At 50.8% G+C, this 22,980-nt stretch overlaps 2 protein-coding genes across 5 annotated transcripts in view; one reads left to right on the forward strand and one right to left on the reverse strand.

Annotated features, from left to right (window-relative positions):
* MRPS18C (mitochondrial ribosomal protein S18C) overlaps window positions 1-7,336 on the reverse strand; it is a 30,021-nt gene extending 22,685 nt beyond the window's left edge. Inside the window, exons 1-2 of the mRNA XM_038759398.1 lie at window positions 7,188-7,336; window positions 3,529-3,590 (exon numbers count right to left, since the gene is read on the reverse strand). Of these exons, the coding sequence (XP_038615326.1) occupies window positions 3,529-3,590; window positions 7,188-7,269 (144 nt within the window). The 5' untranslated portion in view covers window positions 7,270-7,336. The remainder of the gene's footprint in view (window positions 1-3,528; window positions 3,591-7,187) is intronic.
* A 2,760-nt stretch (window positions 7,337-10,096) lies between these two features.
* The window catches only part of HELQ (helicase, POLQ like), a 79,664-nt gene continuing 66,780 nt past the window's right edge, over window positions 10,097-22,980 (forward strand). For 2 of the 4 annotated variants that reach the window (XM_038759318.1, XM_038759320.1), the window contains exons 1-4: window positions 10,097-10,282; window positions 17,290-17,977; window positions 20,310-20,488; window positions 21,380-21,580. In XM_038759318.1, coding sequence (XP_038615246.1) covers window positions 10,196-10,282; window positions 17,290-17,977; window positions 20,310-20,488; window positions 21,380-21,580 — 1,155 coding nt within the window. In that variant the 5' untranslated portion in view covers window positions 10,097-10,195. Of the gene's footprint in view, window positions 10,283-17,289; window positions 17,978-19,077; window positions 19,107-20,309; window positions 20,489-21,379; window positions 21,581-22,980 lie in introns of those variants that run through there. The other 2 variants (XM_038759319.1, XM_038759321.1) reach the window with 2 other exon arrangements.

Here is a 22,980-nt window from a genome sequence, read left to right on the forward strand (position 1 = left end):
CCGAGATCCCGAGTGATTTCCTTCCCGCCAAATCCGAGGGCCTCCACTCTCCGTCCTAATTTTCCTGACCTCAGACCCCGTGGAAATATTCGTTGCTCTTCTCTGTCGGGTTTTTTGGGTTTGTTCGTTTGTTTCTGGCTCCTGCAGAAGAGTGGGACAGGGTCCCCCGATCCTTACTGGTCCCCTCTGAACGTCACACTCAATATGTTGGGGTCACGGCGACATGTCAGAGACGCTCTTCCATAAGAACAGCAACTTGTCTTGGTCCTCCCTGCTTATAATAATAATAATGATGGCATTTATTAAGCGCTTACGATGTGCAAAGCACCGTTCTAAGGGCCGGGGAGGTTACAAGGTGATGAGGTTGTCCCATGGGGGGTTCACAGCCTTAATCCCCATTTTCCAGATGAGGGAACTGAGGCCCAGAGAAGTGAAGTGACTTGCCCGAAGTCACACAGCTGACAAGTGGCTGAGCCGGCATTCGAACCCACGACCTCTGACTCCAAAGCCCGGGCTCTTTCCACTGAGCCACGCTGCTGCATAAATAATAACCCACAGTCTTAATAACTCACAGTCTTCATCTCCGTTTTACAGAGGAGGGAACCGAGGCCCAGAGAAGAAGTGACTTGCCCAAAGTCACACAGCTGACAAGTGGCCGAGCCGGGATTTGAACCCACGACCTCGGACTCCAAAGCCCGGGCTCTTTCCACTGAGCCACGCTGCTTCACAAATAATAACCCACAGTCTTAATAACTCACAGTCTTCATCTCCATTTTACAGAGGAGGGAACCGAGGCCCAGAGCAGTGAAGTGACTTGCCCCAAGTCACCCTGCTGACAGTTGGGGGAGCCGGGATTCGAAGCCGTGACCTCGGACTCCAAAGCCCGGGCTCTTTCCACTGAGCCACGCTGCTTCTCTAACGTTGCAAAGCACGCTGCCGGGAACAAGGAGAGCGGATAAGAACGCGGGTGGCTCAGCACAAATCAATCATATGTATTGAGCGCTTACCGTGTGCAGAGCACTGTACTAAGCGCTTGGGCAGTCCAAGCTGGCGACATATAGAGACGGTCCCTACCCGACAGCGGGCTTACAGTCTAGAAGACGAAGCACAGAGACAAATTCAAAGCAAAACACCCGCAGAAACAACTCGAATGCGTGTCCTGTGGAAGACGGACTTTTCCTCCTTTCGCCCCATCTCTTCCCGAATGGCAGAGGGCCGCAAAAAAATGTGTTGCACTGTTTTTTCACGCACAAAACGAGCACGCGTGCAGGGGGATCTGCGGCACTCAGCCCTGCGAGCAGTCTAGATGTCGGTAAATTAAATAAAGAGCAACTTTACGCATTGCTGCAAATTCTCCGGCCAGAGAAGCAGCGTGGCATCATCATAAATGCCATCATTTATATAAGATTATCACAATATAATTGCGATAATCATATTACATATATATTATAATTACATATAACAATACAATAATGTAACAATTATGATATTATTATTATTTATTTTAAGTATTTGCACAACGTATAATGAACTTTCATCCAAACGGGGCACGCGTACATTGTTTTTCTTTAGGTCATATTTATTAAGGACTTTTTATGTGAGAGGGACTGTACTAGAGAAGCAGCGTGGCTCAGTGGAAAGAGCCGGGGGTCATGGGTTCTAATCCCGGCCCTGCCGCTTGGCAGCTGGGTGACTTTGGCCAAGTCACTTCACTTCTCTGGGCCTCGGTGACCTCATCTGGAAAATGGGGATGAAGACTGTGAGCCCCCCGTGGGACAACCTGATCACTTTGTAAAATCCCTGGCGCTTAGAACAGTGCTTTGCACATAGTACGCACTTAACAACTGCCATCATTTATATAATATCATCATAATATAATTTTGATAATCATATTATGTTATATTATAATCACATGTAATAATTATTATATATTATTATTAATTTTAACTATTTGCACACCTTATAATGAACTTTCATCCAAATGGGTCACGCGTACACTTTTTTTCTTTAGATGATATTTATTAAGGACTTCCTATGTGAGAGGGACTGTACTAGAGAAGCAGCGTGGCTCAGTGGAAAGAGCCCGGGCTTTGGAGTCCGAGGTCGTGGGTTCAAATCCCGGCTCCGCCAACTGTCAGCCGGGTGACTTTGGGCAAGTCACTTCACTCCTCTGGGCCTCAGTTCCCTCATCTGGAAAATGGGGATGAAGACTGTGAGCCCCCCGTGGGACAACCTGATCACTTTGTAAAATCCCCAGCGCTTAGAACAGTGCTTTGCACATAGTACACGCTTAATAAATGCCATTATTATTATTATTATTAACAAATACCATCATTTATACATTATCATAATATAATTTTGATAATCATATATTATAATCCCATGTAATAATAATGATATTATTATTAATTTTAACTATTTGCACGACTTATAATGAACTTTCATCCAAACGGGTCACGCGTACACTTTTTTTCTTTAGACGATATTTATTAAGGACTTCCTATGTGAGAGGAACTGTACTAGAGAAGCAGCGTGGCTCAGTGGAAAGAGCCCGGGCTTTGGAGTCCGAGGTCAAGGGTTCAAATCCCGGCTCCGCCAACTGTCAGCTGGGTGACTTTGGGCAAGTCACTTCACTCCTCTGGGCCTCAGTTCCCTCATCTGGAAAATGGGGATGAAGACTGGGAGCCCCCCGGGGGACCACCTGATTACCCTGGAACCTCCCCGGCGCTTAGAACAGTGCTCTGCACATAGTAAGCGCTTAATGAATGCCGCCATTGTTATTACTATTACCAAGCGCCGGGGAAGATACAAACTAATGAGGTTGGACACACTGTGGCTTCCCCTTCTAGACTGGGAGCCCACTGCTGGGTAGGGACCGTCTCTATATGTTGCCAACTTGGACTTCCCAAGCGCTTAGTACAGTGCTCTGCACACAGTAAGCGCCCAATAAATACGACTGAATGAATGAATGAACACGGGGCTCACGGTCCTAATCACCATTTTACCAATGAGGTCACTGGGAAGTGACTTACAACAACAACAACAACAACAACAACAACAATGATGGCATTTATTAAGCGCTATGTGCCAAGCACTGTTCTAAGCGCTGGGGAGACTACAAGGTGATCAGGTTGTCCCACAGGGGGCTCACAGTCTTCATCCCCATTTTCCAGATGAGGAAACTGAGGCCCAGAGAAGTGAAGTGACAACTGGTGGAGCCGGGATTTGAACCCATGACCTCTGACTCCAAAGCCCGGGCTCCTTCCTACTGAGCCACGCTTACCCGAGGTCACACAGCCGATAAGCGGCGGGGTCGGGGATTAGAACCCGGAACCTTCCGACCTTAGGCCAGGCCCGTCTCCATGTTTTGTCGTCCGTCTCCCCCCTTTAGACGTGAGCCCGCTGTTGGGACCGACTCTGTATGTTGCCGACTTGGACTTCCCAAGCGCTTAGTACAGTGCTCGGCACACAGTAAGCGCTCAATAAATACGACCGAACGGACGGTTGGCGACAGGACATCCGTCTTACCAGGTCATCTTCGGCGGCCTCCTGTCTCGAGTGCGAATAACCTCTTCTCCACAGGCCCGAACCTGAACAAAAACACCGGCAAGGTCTTTAAGCGTGGACGGACCCCAGTTTTCCTCCCGCTCCCGGGGGACTTGGGGGCCGCGGCTCGGCTGTGTGACGCCGGGCGAGTCGCTTCACCTCTCTGGGCCTTGGTTACCTCGTCTGGAAAATGGGGATGAAGTCCGTGCGCCCCGCGTGGGACCACCTGATTGCCTTGTATCTCCCCCAGCGCTTGGCACATAGTAAGCGCTTAACAGATACCGTAGAGCAGCGGCGTGGCCCAGCTTGGGAGTCAGAGGTCGTGGGTTCTAATCCCGCCGCCGCCACTTAATAATAACAATGATGATGATGGTATTTGTTAAGCGCTTACTGTGTGCAAAGCACTGTTCTAAGCACTGTGGGGGGGGATACAAGGTGATCAGGCAGTCCCACGTGGGGCTCACAGTCTTCATCCCCATTTTACAGATGAGGGAACTGAGGCGCAGAGAATAATAATAATAATGATGGCATTTGTTAAGCGCTTACTACGTACAAAGCACTGTTCTAAGCACTGGGGGGACGGGGGGGGATACAAGGTGATCAGGCAGTCCCACGTGGGGCTCACAGTCTTCATCCCCATTTTACAGATGAGGGAACTGAGGCGCAGCAAATAATAATAATAATAATAATAATGATGGCATTTGTTAAGCGCTTACTATGTACAAAGCACTGTTCTAAGTGCTGGGGAGGTTACAAGGTGATCAGGCTGTCCCACGGGGGGCTCACAGTCTTCATCCCCATTTTACAGATGAGGGAACTGAGGCCCAGAGAATAATAATAATAATAAAAAATGATGGCATTTGTTAGGCGCTTACTATGTGCAGAGCACTGTTCTAAGCGCTGGGGAGGTTACAAGGTGATCAGGTTGTCCCACGGGGGGGCTCACTCTTTGTCCCCATTTTCCAGATGAGGGAACTGAGGCCCAGGGAAGTGAAGTGACTTGCCCAAAGTCACACCGCTGACAAGTGGCGGAGCTGGGATTTGAACCCCTGACCTCCGACTCCCAAGCCCGGGCTCTTTCCACTGAGCCACGCTGCTTCTTACTTTGTGCAGAACACTGTACTAAGCGCTTGGCAGAGTACAATAAAAACAGAATTGGTATACGTTCCCTTCCCAGAATGGGTTTACAGTCCAGATTGAGTAACAGTAATCAATCAGTAATAATAATAATGCTGGCATTTATTAAGCGCTTACTATGTGCGAAGCACTGTTCTAAGCGCCGGGGAGGTTACAAGGTGATCAGGTTGTCCCACGGGGGGTTCACAGTCTTTGTCCCAATAATAATAATAATAATGATAATAATAATAATAATAATAATAATAATAATGGCATTTATTAAGCGCTTACTACATGCAAATGAGGGAACTGAGGCAAAGAGAATAATAATAAAAATAATAATCATGGCATTTGTTAAGCGCTTACTACATGCAAAGCACTGTTCTAAGAGCTGGGGAGGTTACAAGGTGATCAGGTGGTCCCACGGGAGGCTCACAGTCTTCACCCCCATTTTACAGATGAAGTAACTGAGGCCCAGAGAAGTGAAGTGACTTGCCCAAAGTCACCAAGCTGACAATGGGCGGAGCTGGGATTTGAACCCATGACCCCTAAGAGAAGTGAAGTGACTTGCCCGAGGTCACCCAGCTGACAAGCGCTTAGTACTAGTGCTCTTGAGCACACAGTAAGCACTCAATAAATAAGATTGAATGAATTAACGACAAGTGGCAGAGCCGGGATTCGAACGCATGCCCTCTGACTCCAAAGCCGGCAGCATGGCTCAATGGAAAGAGCCCGGGCTTTGGAATCAGAGGTCGTGGGTTCAAATCCCAGCTCCGCCAACTGTCAGCTTGGACAAGTCACTTCACTTCTCCGGGCCTCAATTCCCTCACCTGTAAAATGGGGATGAAGACTGTGAGCCCCCCGTGGGACAAACTCATTCCCTTGTAACCTCCCCTGCGCTTAACAAATGCTGTCATTATTATTATTATTATTCTCTGGGCCTCAGTTCTCTCATCTGTCAAATGGGGATGAAGGCTGTGAGCCCCACATGGGGCAACCTCATCACGTTGTAACCTCCCCTGTGCTTAACAAATGCTGTCATTATTATTATTATTATTTTCTGGGCCTCACTTCCCTCATCTGTCAAATGGGGATGAAGGCTGTGAGCCCCCCGTGGGACAACCTCATCACGTTGTAACCTCCCCTGCACTTAAATGCCATTATTATTATTATTATTATTATTATTATTATTCTCTGCGCCTCAGTTCCCTCATCTGTAAAATGGGGATGAAGGCTGTGAGCCCCTCAAGGGACACCTCATCACCTTGTAACCTCCCCTGCGCTTAACAAATGCCATTATTATTATTATTATTATTTTCCGTGCCTCGGTTCCCTCATCACATTGTAACCTCCCCTGCACTTAACAAATGCCATTATTATTATTATTATTTTCTGCGCCTCAGTTCCCTCATCTGTAAAATGGGGATGAAGGCTGTGAGCCCCTCAAGGGACACCTCATCACCTTGTAACCTCCCCTGCGCTTAACAAATGCCATTATTATTATTATTTTCTGTGCCTCAGTTCCCTCATCACGTTGTAACCTCCCCCGTGCTTACCAAATGCCATTATTATTATCATTATTTTCTGTGCCTCAGTTCCCTCATCTGTAAAATGGGGATGTAGGCTGTGAGCCCCTTGAGGGACACCTCATCACCTTGTAACCTCCCCTGCGCTTAACAAATGCCATGATTATGATTATTATTATTATTATTGTTATTTTCTGCGCCTCAGTTCCCTCACCTGTCAAATGGGGATGAAGGCTGTGGGCCCCTCGAGGGACAACCTCATCACGTTGTAACCTCCCCTGTGCTTAACAAACGCCATTATTATTATTATCATTTTCTGTGCCTCAGTTCCCTCATCACGTTGTAACCTCCCCTGCGCTTAACAAATGCCATTATAATTATTATCATTTTCTGCGCCTCAGTTCCCTCATCTGTAAAATGGGGATGAAGGTTGTAAGCCCCTCAAGGGACACCTCATCACCTTGTAACCTCCCCTGCGCTTAACAAATGCCATGATTATTATTATTATTATTTTCTGCGCCTCAGTTCCCTCATCTGTCAAATGGGGATGAAGGCTGTGGGCCCCTCGAGGGACAACCTCATCCCCTTGTAACCTCCCCTACGCTTTACAAATGCCATTTTTACTATTATTATTATTATTTTCCGTGCCTCAGTTCCCTCATCGCGTTGTAACCTCCCCTGCGCTTAACAAATACCACTATTATTATTTTCTGCGCCTCAGTTTCCTCATCTGTCAAATGGGGATGAAGGCTGGGAGCCCCCCGAGGGACCACCTCATCCCCTTGTAACCTCCCCAGCGCTTAGCACAGTGCTTGGCACAGAGTAAGCGCCGAATACATGCCCTTATGAGGCTGATTTCCCCTGAGGCAGCAGGCCGCTTCTGTCCCTCGTCCCTTCCCCCGCGGCACCCGCTTAGCAGGTACAAGCGGCCAGCCCAGTCCCCCAGTAGGCGCTCAATAAGTAGGGCCGAAGAGTGGCAGCGTCTGGTGGGTGCCGTACCTGCGGGCCCCCGGGCCGTCAGCCTGACCTCCACGGCGCCCAGCACCAGCCGTGAGGAGACGAGGACTGACAGCGCCGCCATCTTGGGGGCCGCCTTCTCCTTCGCTCGGGGCGGGCCTCCGTGCGCCTGCGCGCCTTCACCGCTCAGTGCGCCTGCGCGCCTCCGCCGCTTCGCGCGCGCCTTCCCTGCTCCGTGCGCCTGCGCGCTGCCGCCAGTTCGCGCGCGCCTTCACTGCTCCGTGTGCCTGCGCGCCTCCGCCGCTTCGCGCGCGCCTTCTCCGCCGCTTCGCGCGCGCCTTCCCTGCCCAGTACGCCTCCACCGCTTCGCGCGCGCCTTCACTGCTCAGTGCGCCTGCGCGCCGCCGCTTCGCGCGCGCCTTCACTGCTCAGTGCGCCTGCGCGCCGCCGCCGCTTCGCGCGCGCCTTCACGGCTCAGTGCGCCTGCGCGCCTTCCCCTCTCCGTGCACGCCCCCTCCGCTCTGTGCACCTGCGTGCCTCTACCCCTCCTTACACCGCTACCACTCCGTGCCCCGCCACCTCCGCTCTCTGCGCCTGCGCACCTCGACGGCTCCGCGCCCCGCCCCCTCCGCTCTGTGCGCCTGCGCACCTCGACGGCTCCGCGCCCCGCCCCCTCCGCTCTGTGCGCCTGCGCACCTCGACCGCTCCGCGCCCCTCCACCTCCGCTCTGTGCGCCTGCGCGCCTCGACCACTCCGTGCACCGCCCCCTCCGCTCTGTGCGCCTGCGCGCCTCCGCCGCTTCGCGCGCGCCTTCCCTGCTCAGTGCGCCTGCGCGCCTCCGCCGCTTCGCGCGCTTCTTCACTGCTCAGTGCGCCTGCGCGCCTCCGCCGCTTCGCGCGCGCCTTCACTGCTCAGTGCGTCAGCGCGCCTCCACCGCTTCGCGCGCGCCTTCACTGTTCCGTGCGCCTGCGCGCCTCCGCCGCTTCGCGCGCCTCCGCCGCTTCGCGCGCCTCCACCGCTTCGCGCGCGCCTTCCCTGCTCAGTACGCCTGCGCGCCTCCGCCGCTTCGCGCGCGCCTACCCTGCTCCGTGCGCCTGCGCGCCGCCTCTGCCGCTTCGAGCGCGCCTTTACCACTCAGTGCGCCTGCGCGCCTCCGACGCTTCGCGCGCACCTTCCCTGCTCCGTGCGCCCGCGCGCCTCCGCCGCTTCGCGCGCGCCTTCCCTGCTCCGTGCGCCTAAGGGGATGAGGTTGCCCCACGTGGGGCTCACAGCCTCCATCCCCATTTTACAGATGAGGGAACTGAGGCGCAGAGAATAATAATAATAATAATAATGGCATTTGTTAAGCGCCGGGGAGGTTACAACGTGATGAGGGAACTGAGGCACGGAAAATAATAATAATAATAATAATGATGGCATTTGTTAAGCGCAGGGGAGGTTACAACGTGATGAGGGAAGTGAGGCACAGAAAATGATAATAATAATGGCATTTGTTAAGCGCAGGGGAGGTTACAACGTGATGAGGTTGCACTATGTGGGGCTCACAGCCTTCATCTCCATGCGCGCCTCCGCCGCTTCGCGCGCGCCTTCACCGCTCTGTGCGCCTGCGCGCCTCGACCGCTCCGTGCACAGCCACTACCGCTCCGTGCGCCTGCGCGCCTCTACCCCTCCTTACACCGCCACCACTCCGCGCCCCGCCCCCTCCGCTCTGTACGCCTGCGCACCTCGACTGCTCCGTGCCCCGCCCCCTCCGCTCTGTGCGCCTGCGCACCTCTACCAATCCGCGCCCCTCCACCTCCGCTCTGTGCGCCTGCGCGCCTCGACCGCTCCGTGCACCTCCCCCACCACTCCGTGCGCCGGCTCTTCTCTGCGCCTCGACCGCTCTGTGCGCCTGCGCATGCGCATCTCCGCCACTTCGCGCAGCGTCTTCACTGCTCCGTGCGCCCCCACCTATCCGCCCGCCTTCACCGCTCAATCAATCAATCAATCGTATTTGAGAGCTTACTGTGTGCAGAGCCCTGTACTAAGCGCTTGGGAAGTACAAACTGGCTACAGATAGAGACGGTCGCTACCCAACAGTGGGCTCACAGTCTAGAAGGGGGAGACAGAGAACAAAACCAAACATGCTAACAAAATAAAATAAATAGAATAGATAGGTACAAGTTAAATAAGTAGAGTAATAAATATGTACAAACATATATACAGGTGCTGTGGGGAGGGGAAGGAGGTAAGATGCTCAGTGCGCCTCCACCTATTCGCGCGCCCTCACGTCTCCGTGCCCAGCCACTACCAATCCGTGCGCCTGCGCGCTTCTACCCCTCCTTACTCCGCGACCGCTCCGCGCCCCGCCCCCTCCGCTCTGTGCGCCTGCGCGCCTCGTCCGCTCCATGCCCCGCCCCCTCCGCTCTGTGCGCCTCGTCCGCTCCGTGCCCCGCCCCCTCCGCTCTGTGCGCCTGCGCGCCTCGTCCGCTCCATGCCCCGCCCCCTCCGCTCTGTGCGCCTCGTCCGCTCCGTGCCCCGCCCCCTCCGCTCTGTGCGTCTGCGCGCCTCGTCCGCTCCGCGCCCCGCCCCTTCCGCTCTGTGCGCCTGCGCGCCTCGTCCGCTCCGTGCCCCGCCCCCTCCGCTCTGTGCGCCTCGTCCGCTCCGTGCCCCGCCCTCTCCGCTCTGTGCGCCTGCGCGCCTCATCCGCTCCGTGCCCCGCCCCTTCCGCTCTGTGCGCCTGCGCGCCTCGTCCGCTTCGTGCCCCGCCCCCTCCGCTCTGTGCGCCTGCGCGCCTCGTCCGCTCCGTGCCCCGCCCCCCCTCAGCTCTGTGCGCCTGCGCGCCTTGACCGCTCCGTGCGCCTGCGCGCCTGTACCCTTCGTTACCCCGCCACCGCTCCGTGCGCCTGCGCGGCCCGCCCCCTCCCCCGTCGGTACTCCGTCGCGGCCCCCGACGGTTGTCGCGATGGGGCTGTCGGGACTGGGGGCCGCCCGTCCGGGCCCCCCCTCAGCGGCGGCGGCGGCGTTGTGGGCCCGCCGCTGTCCCTCCTCCCGGACCCGCCCGTAGGACGATGCCCACCCGCAAGAGGGGCCGCCCCGTCGACCCCCCGCCGGAGGAGGAGCAGGCGGAGAGCCCAAGGGGCCCGGACCCGCCCCAGGTACGTACTGGGGCCCGGGCCCGTCTCTATCTGTTGCCGACTTGTCCTTCCCACCCGCATAGTACGGCGCTCTGCGCACAGTAAGCGCCCAATGCAGTGCTCTGCGCAGATTAAGCGCTTAATAAATGCCACCGTTAGTGCATGCGATTGAGTGAATGAATGGAGGGGGAGGCCTACCGCGCCCCCTTCCGGCGGTAGTAATATACATACGTTTGAGTGAATGAATGGAGGGGGAGACCTACCGCGCCCCCTTCCGGCGGTAGTAATATACATAGGATTGAATGAATGAATGGAGGGGGAGACCTACCGCGCCCCCTTCCGGCGGTAGTAATATACATACGATTGAATGAATGAATGGAGGGGGAGACCTACCGCGCCCCCTTCCGGCGGTAGTAATAGACATACAATTGAATGAATGAATGGAGGGGGAGACCTACCAAGCCCCCTTCCGGCAGTAGTAGTATACATACGATTGAATGAATGGAGGGGGAGGCCTACCGCGCCCCCTTCCGGCAGTAGTAATATACATACGTTTGAATGAATGAATGGAGGGGGAGACCTACCGCGTTCCCTTCCGGCAGTAGTAATATACATACGATTGAATGAATGGAGGGGGAGACCTACCGCGCCCCCTTCCGGCGGTAGTAATATACATACGATTGAATGAATGAATGGAGGGGGAGGCCTACCGCGCCCCCTTCCGGCAGTAGTAATATACATATGATTGAATGAATGAATGGAGGGGGAGACCTACCGCGCCCCCTTCCGGCAGTAGTAATATACATATGATTGAATGAATGAATGGAGGGGGAGACCTACCGCGCCCCCTTCCGGCAGTAGTAGTAGACATACGATTGAATGAATGGAGGGGGAGACCTACTGCGCCCCTTTCCGGCAGTTGTGATATGCATATGATTGAATGAATGAATGAATGGAGGGGGAGACCTACCGCGCCCCCTTCCGGCGGTAGTAATATACATAGGATTGAATGAATGAATGGAGGGGGAGACCTACCGCGCCCCCTTCCGGCAGTAGTAATATACATACGAATGAATGAATGAATGGAGGGGGAGACCTACCGCGCCCCCTTCCGGCGGTAGTAATATACATACGATTGAATGAATGAATGGAGGGGGAGACCTACCGCGCCCCCTTCCGGCGGTAGTAATATACATACGATTGAATGAATGAATGGAGGGGAGGCCTGCGGCGCCCCCTTCCGGCAGTTGTGATATGCATACGATTGAATGAATGAATGGAGGGGGAGACCTACCGCGCCCCCTTCCGGCGGTAGTAATATACATACGTTTGAATGAATGAATGGAGGGGGAGGCCTACCGCGCCCCCTTCCGGCAGTAGTAATATACATACATACATTAAGCGCTTAGTACAGTGCTCTGCACATAGTAAGCGCTCAATAAACACGATTGATGATGATACAGCTCCTTCCTCTCCCCCTCCTCACCCCCCGCCTTACCTCCTTCCCCTCCCCACACCACCTGTATATATGTCTGTACGTATTTATTACTGTATTTGTTTTATTTGTACATATTCATTCTATTTGTTTTATTTTGTTAATCTGTTTTGTTTTGTTGTCTGTCTCCCCCTTCTGGACTGTGAGCCCGTTGTTGGGTAGGGACCGTCCCTACATGTTGCCAACTTGGACTTCCCAAGCGCTTAGTACAGTGCTCTGCACACAGTAAGCGCTCAATCAATACGATTGAATGAATGAATGAATGATTGAATGAATGAATGGAGGGGGAGACCTACCGCGCCCCCTTCCGGCTATAGTAATAATGACGACATTTGTTAAGCGCATACTATGTGCGAAGCGCTGGTCTAAGCGTTGTGGGGGGATACAAAGCCCTACTGAGAGCTCACCTCCTCTCAGAGGCCTTCCCAGACTGAGCCCCTTTTTCTTCACCCCATCCCCCCTCCGCCCTACCTCCTTAACAATAACAATTTTGATATTAAGCGCTTAGTATGTGCAAAGCACTGTTCTAAGCGCCGGGGGGGGGTTCCAAGGTAATCAGGTTGTCCCACTTGGGGCTCCCAGTCTTCATCCCCCTTTTCCAGATGAGGTCACTGAGGCCCAGAGAAGTGAAGTGGCTTGCCCAAAGTCACCCAGTTGACAATTGGCAGAGCCGGAACTTGAACCCAGGACCTCTGACTCCAAAGCCCGGGCTCTTTCCACTGAGCCACACTGCTCCTTCCCCTCCCCACAGCACCTGTATATATGCTTGTAATAATGATAATGATGGTGTTTATTAAGCACTTACTATGTGCAAAGCACTGTTCTAAGCGCTGGGCACTGTTCTAAGTGCTGAACAGTGTACAGATTTGTGCAGATTTATTACTCTATTTTACTTGTACATATTGACTAGTCTGTGAGCCCACTGTTGGGTAGGGACCGTCTGTATGTGTTGCCAACTTGTCCTTCTCTGCACACAGTAAGCGCTCAGTAAATACGATTGGATGAATGAATGACTATTCTATTTACTTTGTTAATGATGTGCATAGAGCTGTAATTCTATTCATCCTGATGGTATTGACACCTGTCTCCATGTTTTGTTGTCTTTCTCCCGCTTCTAGACTGGGAGCCCATTGTCGGGTAGGGACCATCTCTAGATGTTGCCAGCTTGGCCTTCCCAAGCACTTAGTACAGTGCTCTGCGCACAGTAAGCACTCAATAAATGCGATTGAATGAATGAATGAAAATACAATATAATAATAATAATAATGGCATTTATTAAGTGCTTACTATGTGCAAAGCACTGTTCTAAACGCTGGGGAGGTTACAAGGTGATCAGGTTGTCCCACCGGGGGCTCACAGTCTTAATCCCCATTTTCCAGATGAGGGTACTGAGGCCCAGAGAAGTGAAGTGACTCGCCCAAAGTCACACAGGTGACAAGTGGCGGAGCCGGGATTTGAACCCATGACCTCTGACCCCAAAGCCCGTGCTCTTTCCACTGAGCCACGCTGCTTCTCATGAATGAAAATACGATTGAATGAATGAATGAGGCCCTTGCCCCGGGCCTCGGGGGTCGCTTTAAGGGGGAGACCTACTGCGCCCCCTTCCAGTAATAATAATAATAATAATAATAATAATAATAATAATAATAATGACATTTGCTAAGTGCTTACTATGTGCAAAGCACTGTTTTAAGCGCTACTGAGAGCTCGCCTCCTCCAAGAGGCCTTCCCAGACTGAGCCCCCATTTCCTTCTCCTCCTCCCCATCCCCCTCGCCCTACTTCCTTCCCCTCCCCACAGCACCGGTATATATGTCTGTACAGATTTATTACTCTATTTTACTTATACATATTTACTATCTATTTATTTTGTTAGTGCTGTGCATAGAGCTTTAATTCTATTTTTTTCTGATGATTTTGACACCTGTCTCCCTGTTTTGTTGCCTGTCTCCCCCTTCTAGACTGTGAGCCCACTGTTGGGGAGGGACCGTCTCTATATGTTGCCAATTTATCCTTCCCAAGTGCTTAGTACAGTGCTCTGCACACAGTGAGCACTCAATAAATACGATTGAATGAGTGAAAATACGATTGAATGAATGAATGAGGCCTGGGCCTCGGTTTAAGGGGGAGACCTAGTGCGCCCCCTTGCGGTAATAATTATAATAACAATAATATTTATTCAATCAATCAATCTTATTTATTGAGCGCTTACTGTGTGCAGAGCACTGTACTGAGCGCTTGGGAAGTACAAGCTGGCAACATATAGAGACAGTCCCTACCCAACAGTGGGCTCACAGTCTAGAAGGGGGAGACAGAGAACAAAACCAAACATATTAACAAAATAAAATAAATAGAATAGATATGTACCAGTAAAATAAATAAATAAATAGAGTAATAAATAAATAGAGTAATAATTATACAATAGGAATAAAATAAAATAACAATAATTAGTAATAATAATGATGGTGGCATCTGTTAAGCACCTACTATGTGCAAAGCACTGTTCTAAGCGCTGGGGAGGTTACAAGGTGATCAGGTCGTCCCACGGGGGGCTCCCAGTCTTCATCCCCATTTTCCAGATGAGGTCACCGAGGCCCAGAGAAGTGAAGCGACTTGCCCCGAGTCACCCAGCTGACAAGTGGCGGAGCCGGGATTTGAACCCATGACCTCGGACTCGCAAGCCTGGGCTCTTTCCACCGAGCCACGCCAACGCCACTTCTCTGTATAATGGGGATCGAGACTGTAAGCCCCACGTGGGACGGGGGCTGCATCCCCCTTGATTAGGTTGTACGGATCCCAGCACTTTGGTACAGCGCTTAACAAATAGCAGCGAAAAAAAGATACCGGTACGTTTCCATGTAGGTAAATAAAGGATGGTGGAAGAGTCTGCCCCACAGCCTGCAAAGGATTCCCAAGCCAGTTGTCTTAAAATGTTTTTTTCCATTTTTTTAAATTGTCAGAACGGTTGAGGTCCTGGCTACATGCAAACGCCGTCCTCTGTTGTGCTGTTTCCTTTGGGTGGAGCGGGGCAGGGCGTGTTTCTGCGTGCGCACACGCGTGCACACACGTGCTTCCGTCGGCCAGCTTTTCCTAGTTGGGCTTTGCCAACTAAGACAGGGTTTCTCTGGTGTCTTTACCGTCCCTTCATGTTTCTCTCGGAGCGTGAGCGTTGCCATTGAGGCAGTAATAATAATAATAATGGCGGCATTTATTAAGCGCTTACTATGTGCCAAGCACTGTTCTAAGCGCTGGGGAGGTTACAAGGTGATCGGGTTGTCCCACATGGGGCTCCCAGTCTTCACCCCCATTTTCCAGATGAGGTCACTGAGGCCCAGAGAAAATAATAATAATAATAATGGCATTTGTTAAGCGCTTACTATGTGCCAAGCACTGTTCTAAGCGCTGGGGAGGATACAGGGTGATCGGGTTGTCCCACATGGGGCTCCCAGTCTTCACCCCCGTTTTCCAGATGAGGTCACTGAGGCCCAGAGAAAATAATAATAATAATAATGGCATTTGTTAAGCGCTTACTATGTGCCAAGCACTGTTCTAAGCGCTGGGGAGGTTACAAGGTGATCGGGTTGTCCCACATGGGGCTCCCAGTCTTCACCCCCGTTTTCCAGATGAGGTCACTGAGGCCCAGAGAAAATAATAATAATAATAATGGCATTTGTTAAAAGCGCTTACTATGTGCCAAGCACTGTCCTAAGCGCTGGGGAGGATACAGGGTGATCGGGTTGTCCCACATGGGGCTCCCAGTCTTCACCCCCATTTTCTAGATGAGGTCACTGAGGCCCAGAGAAAATAATAATAATAATAATGGCATTTGTTAAGCACTTACTATGTGCCAAGCACTGTTCTAAGCGCTGGGGAGGTTACAAGGTGATCGGGTTGTCCCACATGGGGCTCCCAGTCTTCACCCCCATTTTCCAGATGAGGTCACTGAGGCCCAGAGAAAATAATAATAATAATAATGGCATTTGTTAAGTGCTTACTATGTGCCAAGCACTGTCCTAAGCGCTGGGGAGGATACAGGGTGATCAGGTTGTCCCACATGGGGCTCACAGTGTTCACCCCCTTTTTCCAGATGAGGTCACTGAGGCCCAGAGAGAATAATAATGATAATAATGGCATTTGTTAAGCGCTTACTATGTGCCAAGCACTGTCCTAAGCACTGGGGAGGATACAGGGTGATCGGGTTGTCCCACATGGGGCTCCCAGTCTTCACCCCCGTTTTCTAGATGAGGTCACTGAGGCCCAGAGAAAATAATAATAATAATAATAATAATGATGGCATTTGTTAAGCGTTTACTATGTGCCAAGCACTGTTCTAAGCGCTGGAGAGGATACAGGGTGATCGGGTTGTCCCACATGGGGCTCACAGTGTTCACCCCCTTTTTCCAGATGAGGTCACTGAGGCCCAGAGAAAATAATAATAATAATAATGATGGCATTTGTTAAGCGCTTACTATGTGCCAAGCACTGTTCTAAGCGCTGGGGAGGATACAGGGTGATTGGGTTGTCCCACATGGGGCTCGCAGTCTTCACCCCCGTTTTCCAGATGAGGTCACTGAGGCCCAGAGAAAATAATAATAATAATAATGGCATTTGTTAAGCGCTTACTATGTGCCAAGCACTGTCCTAAGCGCTGGGGAGGATACAGGGTGATTGGGTTGTCCCACATGGGGCTCGCAGTCTTCACCCCCGTTTTCCAGATGAGGTCACTGAGGCCCAGAGAAAATAATAATAATAATAATGGCATTTGTTAAGCGCTTACTATGTGCCAAGCACTGTTCTAAGCGCTGGGGAGGATACAGGGTGATCGGGTTGTCCCACGGGGGGCTCCCAGTCTTCACCCCCATTTTCTAGATGAGGTCACTGAGGCCCAGAGAAAATAATAATAATAATAATGGCATTTGTTAAGCGCTTACTATGTGCCAAGCACTGTCCTAAGCGCTGGGGAGGATACAGGGTGATTGGGTTGTCCCACATGGGGCTCGCAGTCTTCACCCCCGTTTTCCAGATGAGGTCACTGAGGCCCAGAGAAAATAATAATAATAATAATGGCATTTGTTAAGCGCTTACTATGTGCCAAGCACTGTTCTAAGCGCTGGGGAGGATACAGGGTGATCGGGTTGTCCCACGGGGGGCTCCCAGTCTTCACCCCCGTTTTCTAGATGAGGTCACTGAGGCCCAGAGAAAATAATAATAATAATAATAATGGCATTTGTTAAGCGCTTACTATGTGCCAAGCACTGTTCTAAGCGCTGGGGAGGATACAGGGTGATCGGGTTGTCCCACATGGGGCTCCCAGTCTTCACCCCCATTTTCCAGATGAGGTCACCGAGGCCCAGAGAAGCGAAGTGACTTGCCCAGAGTCACCCAGCTGACAACTGGCGGAGCCCGGATTCGAACCCGTGACCTCCGACTCCGAAACCCGTGCTCTTTCCAGTGAGCCACACTGCTTCTCCAGCCCCCGGCAGATAAGGGATTAGTTTTCCCCGTGAATGATACTCATTCGTATTGTATTTTCAGTGTAACGACAGCGAAGAGGACTTGTTTGGTGATTACGACTCGTGCAATTCCTCCTTTTTGGCTCAAGTTGACGATTTGGAGCAAAAATGTCTGCGGTCGCCCGGCTTCGCTCCCCGTCCTAAACGCCGCGGTGCCCAGGAGGATCGCTTTCCGCGGAGCATCCGAAGCGGCGAGGATAATCCCGTGGCCGCGGACGACTCGGCTCCTTTCCAATCCGGCCGGGGCGGCGGTTCCCCCAGGACTCCGGCCAGGCGGGAGGACGCGGTTATCGGACCCGAGGACGATCTTCTGTACGATGTGCCGTGTTCCCAGGCTTTCGATTTTCCCGACCTCGGGCAGTCCGACGGCCGCGATGATCGTCCTCCGGCCTCTTCCGTCCGTCCAGCCTCGGACGGCGGCGGGGGACGCCGAGAGAATAGCGATTCGTCCTGTGAAATCCCCGGGTTTGATCTGAACAGGAGAAAAAGCCTCAGAGACCACCTGAAAAAATCCATGGCCCGGAACGCCAAGGCGGTGACGCCGCCGGTCTCGAGGACTAAGCAGCTGAAAGAAATGATCCTATCCGAGGAGCTCTCCGTGGCCAGGGAAGCGATGGAGTTCCCCTCCGACGACATAGGGCCTTTCTATTCGTTGCCCACCAAAGTGAAAGAGCTCTTTGCCCGGTTCAGAGGGATTAAAAAATTATACGGTAATTCCCTTATTTCTCGCGATCGATTCTACGGTCGCACAGCAGTGGAAAACGGAGTTGGTTTTAAGGAATACCGTAGCCCGCATTTGAAGTATCCTTTGGAGATCGGGGAATTCGGGAACGCCGCGTTGGCCCGTAGTGGCGGTTTCCTTGGGATGACCCTAATTGCTCCGGCGTCTCCGTGGCACGCGGATCTTGGCCTCCGAAGTGTGGCGGGCCGCGTGCCCCGCGTGGTTTCGCGCGACCGGTCGCGGCGGCGCGGTGGGTTCAGCCAGGCTGGCGGTGAAGCGGCGACTCGGGGTCGAGGCGGATAATGATAATGATGATGATGATGGCGTTTATTAAGCGCTTGCTATGTGCAAAGCGCCGGTCTAAGCGCTGGGGCATTTGGCCCAGAGTGACCAGATGCTATTGATCACCGTTTTAGAAGAGTAGAGAGGCTGGTTGTTTCCACCCCAGCCCTCTCCTCCATCTGACCGCCTCATCACCGTCCCTGGTCACGGCCCTGCGTCATCCTTCGCGTTTTCCCCATCATCATCATCATCAATCGTATTTATTGAGCGCTTACTGTGTGCGCAGCACTGTAGTAAGCGCTTGGGAAGTCCAAGTTGGCAACATATAGAGACAGTCCCTACCCAACAGTGGGCTCACAGTCTAAAAGGGGGAGATAGAGAACAAAACCAAATATATTAACAAAATACCAACTCATCTCTCTCGTTCAACCAATTCATTCGGTCACCAAGTCCCGTCTTTTCTCTTCTTATGGGGGTGAAGACTGTGAGCCCCCGCCGTGGGACCACCTGATCACCTTGTAACCTCCCCGGCGCTTAGAACAGTGCTTTGCACATAGTAAGCGCTTAATAAAATGCCGTCATTATTATGGATTCTACCACGGACAAGGGATTTCTCCAACTGCCTCAATTGTGGGAGGTCCTTAAGTCTCTCAACTTCTCGGGTTTGTGCAGTAAAATGATCCCAGCGCTTAGAACAGTGCTTTGCACATAGTAAGCGCTTAATAAATGCCATTATTATTATTATTATCATTATTATTATTATTATCATCCCTTCCAGTGGACCAAAGGGAACTCCATGGTCTGAAAACCAGTGGTTTGGGCCTCATCAATGAGAAGTAAGTAACGTTACCATTGATGTGAAAGAGCAACTCAAGAAATGGGTTCCTGTTTTCAAAAAGATGAAACAGGACTTCTCAAAAGTTATTTTAGTACTGTTTTTTCTTGCTTATTTAGCTGAATAAAAATAATAATAATAATAATGGTGGTATTTAAGCACTTACCGTGTGCCAGGCACGGTGCTAAGCACTGGGGTAGATACAAGCAAATAGGGTTTAACACAGTCCCGGTCCCACATGAGGCTCACAGTCTTAATCTTGGTTTTACGGATGAGGTAACCGAGGCACAGAGACGCCAAGTCGCTTGCCCAAGGTCACACAGCAGATGGCGGAGCCAAGATTAGAACCCAGGACCTTTGGATTCCCAGGCCCACACTCCGTCCTCTACACCACTAGGCTATGCTCGTTTTTTAAATTCAAGATCAGTTTACTTTTATGAGTTTTGTGGCTGAAACACTTGATATTTACCCTCCCCTCAGCAAGCACCTATCTGTAATTTATTTTCATGTCTGGCTGTAATTTATTTTCATGTCTGTGGGCAGGGAGTGTTTATCAACTCTGTTGTATTGTACTTTCCCAAGTATAGCTATAATTCTGTTTATTCTGACGATTTCAATGCCCGTCTACGTGTTTTGTTTTGTTGTCTATCTCCCCCTTCTAGACTGTGAGCCCGTTGTTCGGTAGCGACTGTCTCTATATGTTAGACTTGTCCTTCCCAAGCGCTTAGTACAGTGCTCTGCACGCGGTAAGCGCTCAATAAATACGATTGAATGACTGAATTAACAAATGCCATAAAAAAAGGATCAACAGTACTTGTAAAAACATTTTCTTATTAAGGAAAATTGAAGAGTTGAGTAAATTAACAAATGCCATAAAAAAAGTATCAACAGTACTTGTAAAAACATTTTCTTATTAAGGAAAATTGAAGAGTTGAGTAACCTAAGCCCTTAATTCCCATTGATTTAGTGAGTAAGGAAGCATGGTTTCACCAAGTGTTTTCCAAGGACATAATATCGTTCACCGTAATATAGACATGAAGATATGAATACAATCCGTGAACATTACCGGGACCAAGTTCCACCTCTATTATAAAATACGTTGATTTGATTCTGCTTCATCATTGAGGAAAAGCCTCGTTTTTCTGCCACGCGAATGTTGAGATGGAGAAGAAAATGAATAACCTTCTTTTTTTGAATCCGACAGAGTGGCAGCATGCCTGTTTAACATTAAACTCTCTGCAGCGAAGGAAGAATTTAATATATTCACTACCAACCAGCGGTGGGAAAACACTTGTAGCCGAGATTTTAATGCTTCAGGAACTGCTCTGCAGGCAGAGAGATGTTTTAATGATCCTTCCGTATGTGGCTATTGTCCAAGAAAAGGTGGGAAGACTCATTTTATTTTTCCCTTTTTATTTGGTAACAAGATTTGGTTAGCCAGAGTGCGATAGAAAAAGTCAATTAATTGACAGGGGAATTAAGTGTAGACATTTGCAGCTGATTTTTGGAAAGGATGACATTTATTTTCAGAAAAAGTCAAATATCAATTGATGGGAATTAAGTATAGACATTTGCAGCTGATTTTTGGAAAGGATAACATTTGTTTTCGTTGTGTGGTGCATTTTCCTAAATGAAGTGGCTAAAATCCATAAAACGCAAACAGTGTTGTATGGTTTAATTTCTTCAAAGTAATCGAGCCCGGGCTTTGGAGTCAGACGTCACGGGTTCAAATCCCGGCTCCACCAATGTGGGCAAGTCACTTCACTTCTCTGGGCCTCAGTTCCCTCATCTGGAAAATGGGGATGAAGACTGTGAGCCCCCAGTGGGATGACTTGATCACCTTGTAACCTCCCCAGCGCTTAGAACGGTGCTTTGCACATAGTAAGCGCTTAATAAATGCCATTATTATTATTATTATTATTAATCAGCCTGTTATTGGACTGCAGTAAATATTTTAATCAGTGATTATTTTGGAAAAAAAATGGGCCTCCCAAATATTTTGTAGCCAAAAAAATTTCCATTTATTTTGCAAAGCTTCAAAAACTCATTTTATAAAAGCAGTGTAAGTTCTTGTCTGTTTTCAGTGAACTCTTAATAAACACCATATGTGCTCAGCACTGGGGTAGACCAAAATAGTGAGATTGGCGTCCTTTAGGTTAATGTTAAATATCCTCGGAAAAGAGGGACGGGAATTGCTCATGACTAAATCGAATACTGTCGGTAATTTGGCTAATGCCTTTTTCTATCACCGGTTTGAAAACCCTTCTGTTGCAGATTAGGGGCCTGTTAAACTTCGGAATTGAACTGGATTTCCTAGTTGAGGAATACGCTGGAAGCAAAGGAAGATTACCTCCGATCAAGAGAAGGAAAAAAAGATCCCTGTTTATCGCTACTATAGAAAAAGGTCACAGCCTGGTGAATGCCCTGATTGAAACAGGAAGAATGAGTGACTTGGGCCTGGTTGTGATAGATGAGGTTTGCTAACACTCCCCTAATTTGTCGGTTGATGACGAGTTTGATTTTTTAAAAGGGCTTCCCGTTAAAAAAAACAAAGGCGCAATTGCGACAAAAACAGAACAATTTATACTATTTCCCGGGGGGTTTTCCTCTACAGAATCCGCCCCATCCTCTCCGTCCAAACAGCAGCCGTGCCAGTCCGGCCGCTTTTATCTCAACCTGGTTTGACTGTTGCTTCTCACTGGTTAAATGAGCATTTATTGAGCGCCCACTCTGTGAAGTGGACCTCTGCAAGGCACTTGGGGAGCGGTAGCTGAAGAAGTGACGGGCCTCAGGTCGCTTACCCTCTAACGGGAGGCGAGCCCGAAAGAATTTAGGATTACAGTGGTCCTTATAATTTATATAGCTGAGGGCGAGGAAGGAGTGACTACGTCGGAAGGGCTGGAGTTGGGGGGGATAGGCTTCGTCTGCGGGGGAATTAATCAGGGAAAGCCCATTGGAAGAGGAGGGATTTTCGGAGAGCCGCGGTGAGTCTGACGCGGCGAGGGGAGTTCCAAGATGGGGAGGCTAGTGCAGGCGAGGGGAGCGAGGCGGGAGAATTGAGAGCGAGGAAGGAAGGCAATAAGGGGATGGTGGACGAAGAGAACAGATGGCTAAAGTGGGACCAGATAGCGGAGAGCCCGGAAGGTGATTTTGCGGAGTTTTCATCCGATGCGGAGACGCCGGAAGCCAGTGGATGGTTCTGGGGGGAGATGTGGGCGGAGCGATTCTTCGGGAAGATGTTCTGTGCAGCTTCGTGTGGTAAGGATTGGCGCGGCGAGATCATAATAATAATAATGATGGTATTTATTAAGTGCTTACTATGTGCAAAGCACTGTTCTGAGCACTCGGGAGGTCACAAGGTGATCAGGGGGTCCCACGGGGGGCTCACGGTTTTAATCCCCATTTTCCAGACGAGGGAACTGAGGCCCAGAGAAGTGAAGTGACTCGCTCAGAGTCACCCAGCTGACAATTGGCAGAGCCGGGGTTTGAACCCATGACCGCTGACTCCAAAGCCCGGGCTGTTTCCACCGAGCCACGGTGGCTGGTCTAGCTGTGGTGGAAAAAAAAAAAAGTACACAGGATGATAGCAGTTTGGATCGGAAGGAAGGGGCAGACTGGAAGATGTCGTACGGAAGAACTGGCTGAATTTGTCGGCAGATGGATTGTATCATTCATTCAGTCGTATTTATTGAGCGCTTACTGTGTGCAGAGCGCTGTACTGAGCGCTTGGGAAGTCCAAGTTGGCAACATATAGAGATGGTCCCTACCCAACAGCGGGCTCCCAGTCTGGAAGTATCAGCGTATTTTGGAATGAATATGAGAGAAAGGCGTTATTACGGTATTTGTTAAGTGCTTACTATGTGTTGAGAAGATTC

Source organism: Tachyglossus aculeatus, chromosome 17 (genome assembly GCF_015852505.1).
Source record: "Tachyglossus aculeatus isolate mTacAcu1 chromosome 17, mTacAcu1.pri, whole genome shotgun sequence".
Taxonomy (NCBI): Eukaryota; Metazoa; Chordata; class Mammalia; order Monotremata; family Tachyglossidae; genus Tachyglossus; species Tachyglossus aculeatus.